At 40.4% G+C, this 10758-nt stretch overlaps 1 protein-coding gene across 1 annotated transcript; it reads left to right on the plus strand.

Annotated features, from left to right (window-relative positions):
* The first annotated feature begins 4333 nt into the window (after positions 1 to 4333).
* FZD10 (frizzled class receptor 10) lies at positions 4334 to 7858 on the plus strand. The gene has a single exon (XM_027814030.2). It carries the CDS (start codon positions 5011 to 5013, stop codon positions 6766 to 6768), a length of 1758 nt encoding a protein of 585 aa, XP_027669831.2. The 5' UTR covers positions 4334 to 5010; the 3' UTR covers positions 6769 to 7858.
* The last annotated feature ends 2900 nt before the right edge of the window (positions 7859 to 10758 follow it).

The raw sequence follows: 10758 nt of genomic DNA on the forward strand, positions 1-10758 counted from the left end.
GCTGTGGAAGAGAAGGAGTTTAATCTAATTTACTTGGAGGGTGTCTGTCTGTGGTGTTGTTTTCTGGACTGTGGGAATAGAGGAGGGAAGCTGCCCCAGTGAATGGTTCCTCCTGAGCCAGAATCAGTGGGGAGTCCCTTAGATGCCACTGATCCGAAGCCAGGCCATGAAAAGGGGATTAAATAAATGTTCTGATTTGCAATTCACACTAATGCACCCCGTCGAACCTTTGGTAATATTTCAAAACACATTTCAAGGGAAGTGCCCTTAAAATAGCCAGCTAAATTGTTTAGAGCAATACTATACAACCCACTCATCCATTTATGATTTGTTTTTGTTTTAAATTCTTTTAACTGGTGGTGGTGGTGGCTCTCTAAGGTAATTAAAACTTCTGTGCATTGAGAAGATTCACACTTGCATGAGAATATTTCTCCGATGCCTGTCTTATTAGGCAGACATGTTTATTTAAATACTGGAGGAAAACTACTACATAGATTCTATGGCGAGGAAAAAATAAGCCCATTTGTTTTAAAAAGTAAACATTTTTCTGCATGCCATTTGATTGTATGAATATCTAGTGGAAATTCAGTAAGAAAGGCAGGCTTATAAAATTGCTGAAACTTTTTTTTTTTTTTTTTTTTGTAACAAAAGTTACCAGCTTTCTTTTTGGTGTGTGTGATCTTTTTCTTTTACAGTTGCTATATTTTGTACGGCTAACATTGTTTGAAAATGTATATATGTTAGAATCTGTTACCAGAATGAAACATGTATCAGATGTAAGCAGTTAAAAAGTGGCTGAGTGAATTAATTACAAATATAGATGACGATGGGATTATTGAATGGGACTAACATTAAACTAATCTCTATTTTCTGTGTAATAAACAGCTGGCCAAAAATATTAAACTTGAAAACCAGTTATAGCTACAGGCTTCTTAAACATGATTGTCAGTAGCAGTTCATGTTCTGTCATAACACACTACTGTTAACCGTAAGTAATTTAAACTATTTTACTAAAAATCTTTAATGTATTAATTAACTCTTCAACTCCCCAAGCCTATAATTTAATTTCTCTTTACTGCTGAAGTGTCAGAACGTTTTATCTCAAGTGGATTATTTGGGTTTTCTTTAATCCCATTTCAGAAAACCTTGCCTAGTACTGTAATTTCCATTGACTCTAACACATACAGAATAGATGCAACTTTGATTTTCACCATTACCCATATCAAAGTATTTTAAAACACTGACACTGCAATAGATTACACAGCATTAAACTTCACCATTGCAGGGATGAGGGGTGTGTGTGTCTTTTTTCTTGTCTTGTTTCTAGTTTGCTCTACCTACAAAATATTTAGTTATGGTTTGAATTATCACATGCCTTATTAAATATTCAGAGTTTTTAATCTTTTGCTTATGGGACAGAAGAAGAGCTGGACTTTAAGATACAGATGATTCCTTTGTACATTTTTGGGAGGTGGGGAAAAGGATAGCTAGAAGGAGAAATGCATCTTTCCCGTGAGGTGGCACATTATTTGAAATCATGTTTAATTATAAAATTTTATTTTAAATCTTTTGCTTAAAATTTTAGAAGCCTAATAAGATTTCCATTAATTTAAACATATCACTATTCCCACAACGGCCCAAATGCTTTCTTTTTCCTCTTTCATCCATGGTTAAATATGTAAATAAAATGTCTAAAGTCATTCTTCAAAGAAGACAAAAGAAAAAAGAGCTGAGGGAAAAGACAGCCATAAAATTCCTCCCAATTCTCCATAACATTTGCCAGAGGGGGGCCAACTCCTAGCCAGGGCCTAGCAGCAGGGGTGCCTGGCTGCTCCATAGAATCACACATCTCAAATCCCACACACAGGAGAAAAAAAGTAAAATAAAATATCTTTTCAGCTGGAGCCATCAAAAGGCTCTTTTCATTTATTAGTTACAGAGGTATCTTCCAGTTGCTGATTTCTCAGCACTCTCATTTTTCTGTAATAATGTTCTATTTGTCAGTTTCACTGACTCATGCTCGTTGAATGGGAGATACACTACATAGCTCTTAAAAAATATAGAGAGTAAAATAAATTATATAAAGCGGGATGCATTGGCTAAAATAATGGCTGTAGAAACAACACTGATTTAAATTGGCACAAAAAAGATCAATTAAGAGAAACGCAACTACAAAGGTTGAGGGTTCCCCCCCCTTCTTTTTTTTCACACTTTCATTTGTAGTTCTTTTTGCCTCTTAGGAGCTAAAGGTTGATTTTCGTGCTATAGAAGAAAACAGGCCATGTTTTATTTCAGTTATTTTTTCTAGATAAATATGAATGGTGATATAACATGCTTTTCAAAAATACTTGTTGGAAAAAAAGAAAAAAAAAAGTGAAAGAAATACAAGCTCCCAAACAATCAAGCTGAACAAAACAAATACGGAACATGCTCATCTTATGCGTTATTTAAATTCTACTTTGTATTATTATTTAAGTTCTACTTTTTAAAGTAGAATTTACTTGTCCCTTATAAAAGCTTTCCCCACACTTCCCTACTACCCCCAACTGAGCTCTCTAGAAGAGGAATCAGGATGCATACAAATACTAAGAAAACAGGTTTAGATTAATGAAGAATGGAAATGCCCCAACACACACTCTCATACACATACATACACAGACACACTAAAATAAATAAAGCTCTTTTTTTGGTACATAATACTGCCTGCTTTTGTAACATTCCCTAAGGAATCTAAAAGTGCCTAAGGAAAGGTCAGCACCAAGAGCAATACTTTATAAGTATAATCTCCTTGATCCACTGCAAAGCCACAAAAAGAAGGACTAGTGTTATAAAACATTTTTATAATGGCTTTCACTTCTAGGCAAAAACTAGCCACATCTTCAGGGTTTTCAAAGACAAACATTAGCCCTGGTTTGTTGTCCCTGCTTGGATCCATTTCACCCTTATCACAATTGAGGAAGCCAACAGTTTCCTTTCTAGAGCCTGGTGGGGTATTAACTCTGACCCTGTGGGATTTGGTAGTTTCCAGGAGAATCCGTGTTCGTTTGATAACAGACAGGCACTAATGGAGAGGAGACCAGTTTGTGCGGGCGAGCATGAATGAAGAGAGAGATATTTTCCTTCTACATTAATATGTTCCCTAAAACTAAGCTAAAATGGGGAGGTGGGAGTGTGTAGAGCTAATCTTTTGACTTCTGATCACGGTGCTCCTTTCGGTCTGTTAAATTGTGATTTATAGCTTGGCTTGGGATTTAACTTCCTCCTTCTAGTTGTGATAGACTAATAAGCAAAATAAATCTCACAGCTTAACTTAAAAAGTAAGCACAATGCACTTTACAGCGATTCCCATCTCCAAAATTTGTAAGTATCTTTCCTATAGTGGATGAAGTAACTTTCCTAAGGGTATGTCTCTAGTCCCCTAGGGTTTCATGTTTGGGAAAAGTAAAATGAACAAAACAAAAAAGAGAAAAAAAGTAAGCTACTTTTCGAGTGATGCCATACTGTGATTAAAACCATAATCAGGTACTTTTTCAGCAATCCTGCCCGTCCTGTTCATTTAGGAATTCCAGACAAAGCACGACGTTTGGAAACAGCTGAGATTCCAGGCTGAAAGCAACCATATTTAACGACCCTGGCAGCGAAGAGTTTATAGCACTTATAGCACTCGCCATAAAATGCATCCTCCTCCCCACATCTTCCCTGCTAAAGCATTGCCCCCCCCCCCCCCCCCCCAATAAAGGCAGTCAAGGAGGCACCACCTTCAGCCCTCTTACTAGGAGACATAAAGTCTGAAGCGCTCTCTCTCCCTGGCTTCCTACCTGAGGGAGGGTAGGCTGACGCCTTCTAGAGAAAAGATCTTGTTAAACTTTCAGGGGAGGGCAACGGGAGGGAAAGGGGAAAAGAAGGAAAAACAGAAAGACAGAGAAACAAATGGGGCTTTTTCTAATCTGTGCTGATCAAGGAAAACCTGTAGGGGTCCTTAAGGAGGTTTCAAGGCGTTCTGAGTGAGTGGAAAGTAATCACCGTGTCAGCTTCACCTTTCTCATGCAAAGTGGATGTCGTATGCAAGGCGGATCCTGCACAGGTTTTGTGGTGGGTTTTTCTATTTATTATTATTTTATCCTTGGACTCAACCACCCCCTAAAAAACCCAGCTGCTCCAGCCCCAGGAGTTCCTGCTAACGCGGGAGGAGGGAGCAGGCACACAGACAACATACACACGAGCCAGCCCTGCTCTGCAAAGCGTTGAAGAGCCGACCTATTGCAAACCCAGACCAGAGGGCGGCGAGAAGGGGGTGGGGGGATTTTCAGGCCCCCCTCTTCAATGACTTAGATATTTCCTCCTCCTTCTCCTCCTCCTTTATTCTGCACTTGGATAAACCAATCCCCACCTCTCGGCAAGAAAGTACGGAGCTGTGACCCGTTCTAGGGCGAGGAAAATCCCTGGAGAAACCCGCTGCACCAAAAAGCCGCCCGGGACGTGCGCAAGTTGAGGCGGTGATCGCTCGGATCTGCCTAGACCCAAACTATCCCGGCATCGCTCTGCCCGTGCTCCGAGGAGGCAGCAGCGGGGAAGAGGAAGAGGAGGAGGAAGGGCTGTGGAAGGACGGATCGCAAAAGTGGAAGCCCGGGGAAAAGAAAGTTGCCGGGCTCCCCGCAGTAAGTTTTGCGCATCAGTGGACTGGGGGTACTTTCCCTTTCCCTGGCTGTTGGCGAAGTTGCCTGCCCACCGCCCGGCGGGGCCGGCGCCCAGCAGCGCGGGGCGCTGAGCGGGGCGGGCGCTGCCCGCGGCCCGGGCGATGCCGGCCCCTGTGCCGGTCGGCCCCCGCTGCCGAGCTCCCTCGCGAAGGTCGGGGGCGATGCCGGCCCGGGCGGGAGCCGTGCGGCCACTGAAGTGACGCCCGCCTCCCCCATCGCTCCCCGCCCTGCACGCCCCCAGCGCCAGGCGCCTGCGGGAGCCGGCCGCGCTCCGGCCGCACGCCGGGCTGCCTGCGCCGCTGCGGCCACCGGCATGGGGCCGACGGCGAGGAACGTCGCTCGGGCGCTCCTGGTGCTCTGCTGGCTGCCCTGCTTCTGCACAGGGATCAGCTCCATAGACACTGACCGCCCCGGTGACGGGAGGTGCCAGCCGATAGAAATCCCCATGTGCAAGGATATAGGGTACAACATGACGAGGATGCCTAACCTGATGGGACATGAAAACCAAAGGGAAGCTGCCATTCAGCTGCACGAGTTTGCCCCCTTGGTGGAGTATGGTTGCCACAGCCATCTGAAATTTTTCCTCTGCTCCCTCTATGCCCCTATGTGCACGGAGCAGGTTTCTACACCAATCCCAGCCTGCAGGGTTATGTGTGAGCAGGCGAGGCTGAAATGCTCTCCTATTATGGAGCAGTTCAATTTTAAATGGCCAGAATCCTTAGACTGCAGCAAACTGCCCAACAAGAACGACCCCAATTACCTGTGCATGGAAGCCCCCAACAACGGGTCAGATGAGCCACCCAGAGGATCCAGCATGCTGCCACCCATGTTTCGTCCACAGAGGCCCAGCAGTGGCCACGATCTGCAGCAGCATAAGGACAGCCTCAGCAGAACCTCCTGTGAAAATCCTGGCAAGTTCCACCATGTGGAAAAGAGTGCTTCCTGTGCGCCGCTCTGCACTCCAGGGGTTGATGTTTACTGGGGCAAGGATGACAAACAGTTTGCTGTCATTTGGATTGCCATCTGGTCCATTCTGTGCTTCTTCTCCAGTGCTTTTACTGTACTCACTTTTCTGATAGATCCTCAGCGTTTCAAGTACCCTGAGAGGCCCATTATCTTCCTCTCAATGTGCTACTGTGTCTACTCAGTGGGGTACATTATTCGCCTCTTTTCAGGTGCCGAAAGTATTGCCTGTGACAGGGACAGCGGCCAGCTCTATGTCATCCAGGAAGGACTGGAGAGCACTGGCTGCACCATTGTGTTCCTGGTTCTGTATTACTTTGGTATGGCAAGTTCCCTGTGGTGGGTAATCTTGACTTTGACTTGGTTTCTAGCAGCTGGGAAAAAATGGGGGCATGAAGCAATCGAAGCAAACAGTAGCTACTTTCATTTGGCAGCATGGGCCATCCCGGCTGTGAAGACCATAATGATCCTAGTTATGAGAAGGGTGGCTGGAGATGAGCTGACAGGGTTGTGCTATGTCGGAAGCATGGATGTGAATGCCTTGACCGGGTTTGTACTCATTCCTTTGGCTTGTTACCTAATCATTGGCACTTCTTTTATTCTTTCTGGTTTTGTGGCCCTTTTTCATATCAGGAGGGTGATGAAAACAGGTGGAGAAAATACTGACAAGTTGGAGAAACTTATGGTCAGGATTGGTGTCTTCTCGGTCTTGTATACAGTGCCTGCAACTTGTGTGATAGCTTGCTATTTTTATGAAAGACTTAATATGGATTATTGGAAAATTGTGGCAACTCAACAGAAATGCAAGATGAACAATCAGACGAAAAATTTAGACTGCATGATGAATAACTCTATTCCGGCAGTAGAAATTTTTATGGTCAAAATCTTCATGTTACTAGTTGTGGGCATTACTAGCGGTATGTGGATCTGGACTTCCAAGACTCTTCAGTCCTGGCAAAATGTTTGTAGTCGAAGATTAAAGAAGAGAAGTAGGAGGAAACCTGCAAGTGTTATTACAAGTAGCGGAATCTACAAAAAACCTCAACATCCACAGAAAACTCATCTTGCAAAATATGAATCGACATTACAGCCACCCACTTGTGTGTGACCAAGTTTTACAAAATACTGTATCTCACCTTGCAGACTTACAGATGCCCACAGTAGCAGTCAGAAATTAAAAAATAAATGGTGCTTTTTTTGTCAGAACAGTTTAATATCTCAAGGCAAAAAACGTGTCACGCTGAATTCAGGACCTGGTGGAAAAACTGAAGGTAAATGTACTTACGGAAAGGTTTTCAGTGGAAGATATATTGTGAATTAAAACAGCCTTTTCTCTTACTTATTTGTAGTTAAGTACTTAATCCAGCCCTCAGATTTATTTAAAACAAAAAAACAAAAACCACCACCCCCCTGTTTAACTGTTTCATGTAGCCGAGCTGGATTTCCTACAGGTTTCTGAGTAACAAGGTATAGTCAAGTTATATGGAGCAATGATTTGATTTTAAAAGTGCTCAAGTGAACATTGTCTCTTTAGGAAAACTTAAGGTCCCAAAGAGGCCTGTCCTCAGTAAGTATGCTGTGAAAGCAACTTCCGTGCTAACTTTAAAAAAAAAAAAAAAAAGAGAGAGAAACCCTTTACAACTCATCTCAGCCTAGTGGGTTATGAGTGCCTAAAAATAGGTTCAATAATGCTCACCAATATTCTTTCACTAAAAGAGAAACTTCCTGCACCAGACACAAACTTTGTGAATAAGAATAATGTGCAATACATTTTTTTCTTACCATGACATGAAAAGAGAAACAAGTATTTTGCTGTACATAAAGACAACAAAAGAAATCTTTTAACAAAAGAACTAAGAGGTCTAGTCCTCAGAAACCCTTTAGTGTTACATTTTGTGGCTTTTTAATGGAAATCAAGCCAATGTTATACACGTTTGGACTGATTTGTGCAAAAAAAAAGGGGGGAGAATCAATTCAAAGAGACCCAAAGGGCTTATTGACTCTTTCTATTGTTAAACAAATTCTCACTATGAATAGATCAAGAAGCACTAGATTCTGCAAAGGAAAGCTTTGTATAGAGTGATGCTCTTTACTGTGCTGGCCGAGCACAGTTTTGTGCTGTATATGTTTGTAATATACAATTATTTTTCATGCTCCACTATTTTATTAAAAATAAAATATGTTCTTTAGTTTGATAATTTTATGTGTTCTAAACTTTCTCTGATGTGCTTTGTGGTTAATAAACTTGTTTTCTCAACTATTTGATAAAAGCACACTTTGAATAAAATAGTTGTTACACTTGCCTGCAGGTATAAGCAGATATAACAATAATTTCGTCAAGAATTTGCAAGTTTGAATTAATAGATTAGAATTGAATTGATTTGAAGTTTTAATTGAATAGATTTTGAACTTGCATCTTTCTGTGAGGCTCTGCAACAGAAAACTGAATGGGAGGAAGCTTTAGTAATGTAAAAAAGCTGCAGTGATGTAGAGTAGTACCATGTTTACAAAGCACTGAGATTACAACAACGATCCTTGGTTAACACCCCTTTAAAATTTGCATAGGGTATGTTCAGCATGTTGAAGATAGCTGGCTCACTGCAGCACAGTTTGAATACAATTCGGTCTCTTCAGGGATTTTTTTTTCCCTTCTAACACTACTGGAAATACTGCTGTTATTTGGGAAAAAAACTTCGGGAAGATCAGGAGAAAGATGAAGGGAAATATAAAGACAGTATTTGAATACCACTTCAGAAAAGATACCTGATAAAGTTGAAATATTAAATATATTTTCAGAGAAAAGTTTTTAGTGGAGCATGATTTTGTATGAACCTGAAGTTTTCCATGCAGTTGACTAACAGGCTGTGTGATCACATGGTGAGATAGTGATATCACCTCACTTTTTCACACAGGCTGTTCTAGAAAATGCCTTATCAGGTATGTCATCATAGAAAGAAGAAAGGTCTTAATGGATTTCGGTAGAGTGAGGATCCCTGTGACAGTCGGTCATCTTGTGGCTAGGAACTTTATAACAAAAGGATCTTTTTTAGAGTTCTTCAATTTTTTCATTTTTTGTCTTGTACTCTTTTTTACATGTTTCTAGCAACGACTAGGCAGCTGAATGACAAAAATTACGTTGCAGGTTTTAATAATCTTTGTGTCTAAAATGCAAAGCAGCTTTCAATATGAAATTTCTCTTTTGGGGGAAGAGGAGATAAGTTTTTCCTCCTTTGTGCCTATGTGACACTGTTTGATAACACAGCTTTCAGATGCCCTGGAAGTTAATCCTGTCAGAGCACACCCTACTGGTGCCCACGTAGAACATTGCACTAAACAAATCCACTTCTGAAACCACTGAAGTAATGCCTTTGCATCAGTGTGTGTTCTAGTTAAGATCAATTAAATTAGATCATAAGAAATACAAAGTTTTAAAATAACCTCTGTATTGCAGATTGCTACAGGAGTCCTTCAAATATATATTTTGTTATGCGTGTCACCTTGCCAGTAATGTATCTGCTTCACACAGATTTAATCTCTGACATAAAGGTTAGTGATGGTTTTACTAGTGACAGGCTTGTTTAGAGAATGGTTTCAGGCTTCACTCTAAAATACACTAGCTCTTGAAATAAACATGTCACAATTTTTGTAGACTATAGAGGATTATTTGCTTTCATTGTTGATCATGTATTTTTACAGTCTGCTGCTAGGATTCTGGAAGAGAGGGGAAAAAAAAAAAAAAAAAAAAAAAAAGAAGAAAGATCTTGAGCAGTGGCTGAATTCCTGCTGCCATTCTGAGTTTAATCAGTTGTCAGCTTAGGCCCTTCATTGTCACCAGAGCAGAACTGCAAGTTCTTCTGTGAAAATGCCAAGTATGGATGCTTGGGTAGGTACATCATGTTACAGATAGATTCTTGCTAAATTGTAAACGAAGTATTCAGATTTTATTTTAGCTTTGCAGTTATTGAGGAATGTTTGGGGTTAAAGGAAAGTTATATATTTTCACAAATTTCAGTGTTTTAATATAGTGTTATGAATAATTTAACAGAGAATTCTATTCTTGTCTTAGAGGCTGCATATTAGTTAAATGTTAATGATGATAATAATAACAAAACCAAAAAATTCTGTAAGAAAATATCACAATAATATTCTATATTAAACTTCTTTACTTTTCACAGTAATTTTATATTTTAGTAAAATCATGTTCATTTTTTATTTGTTGAATTTTATAGGATTTTCCCCTAAGTACTGTCAAGGCCTATTGGGTATTTGCTTATCAGCAGACCTAAAGAAAAGTATCTATATGTAGTAGGTATATTAATAATTCAGTCACTCCACAGCACAGTTGTTGAGGAAGGAATACAAGTCCAGAATGTCCTTCTGGAAAGGATATTTTATCACAGTCCACTGGCATTTATCAGATAAAAATATCTCAAAAAATTCATTCTGTTGGTGTATACATACACTGTAAATCTGGAATCAGATGTTTGCCACAGGCTTGTGTATGAGTGCTCTGTTCTTTCCTGTCAGAGCTGCAGATTACACACGAGGGTAGAAATTGTCTCAAACTGTGTAGGTTACGACGATGCAGATTATGTTTCAGCATTCAGGTAAAGATTCATATATTAGGGCCAGGTAGAAGAAAGGTAATCAGTTCCTTTTTTTTTGGCAAGGATAGCTTGGTAGTGTACTTATGTTTACTGAAGGGCAATTAATGAGGCAAGAGTATGAGATCAGCAGGGAAAAATGAGATCCAGACAAACCCCACAAAATTCTGTTTACAATAATGTAAGCCTTGTTTCTCAGGAAAATACTGCTGCTTCTTATAAAGAGAAATAAAATTAAGCTCAGTAGTTTCAAGATTTCATTTTAGGTGTGACTTATTAGGACACTTTGAACAGAACAGTGCAAGCAGCATGGCTGAAAGGATGCAAGGAGCTCAGTCAAGGAATGTTCAGATCTCTTATCAGATTTTTCCCAAAGTAGCATTTCATATGTATGTTATTATGAAGCCATTATTCACATATGGCTGTCATCCCTTGGCTTCAAACTATATGAAAAGCCCAGTAACAACAATGTCTGTAAAAAACACCCTTCTTAC

The sequence above is a fragment of the Falco cherrug genome, chromosome 1 (assembly GCF_023634085.1).
Source record: "Falco cherrug isolate bFalChe1 chromosome 1, bFalChe1.pri, whole genome shotgun sequence".
NCBI lineage: Eukaryota > Metazoa > Chordata > Aves > Falconiformes > Falconidae > Falco > Falco cherrug.

What these genes read in the sequence shown, in the direction of transcription:
- FZD10 (XM_027814030.2), top strand. Translation starts at nt 5,011, where the DNA reads ATGGGGCCGACGGCGAGGAACGTCGCTCGGGCGCTCCTGGTGCTCTGC.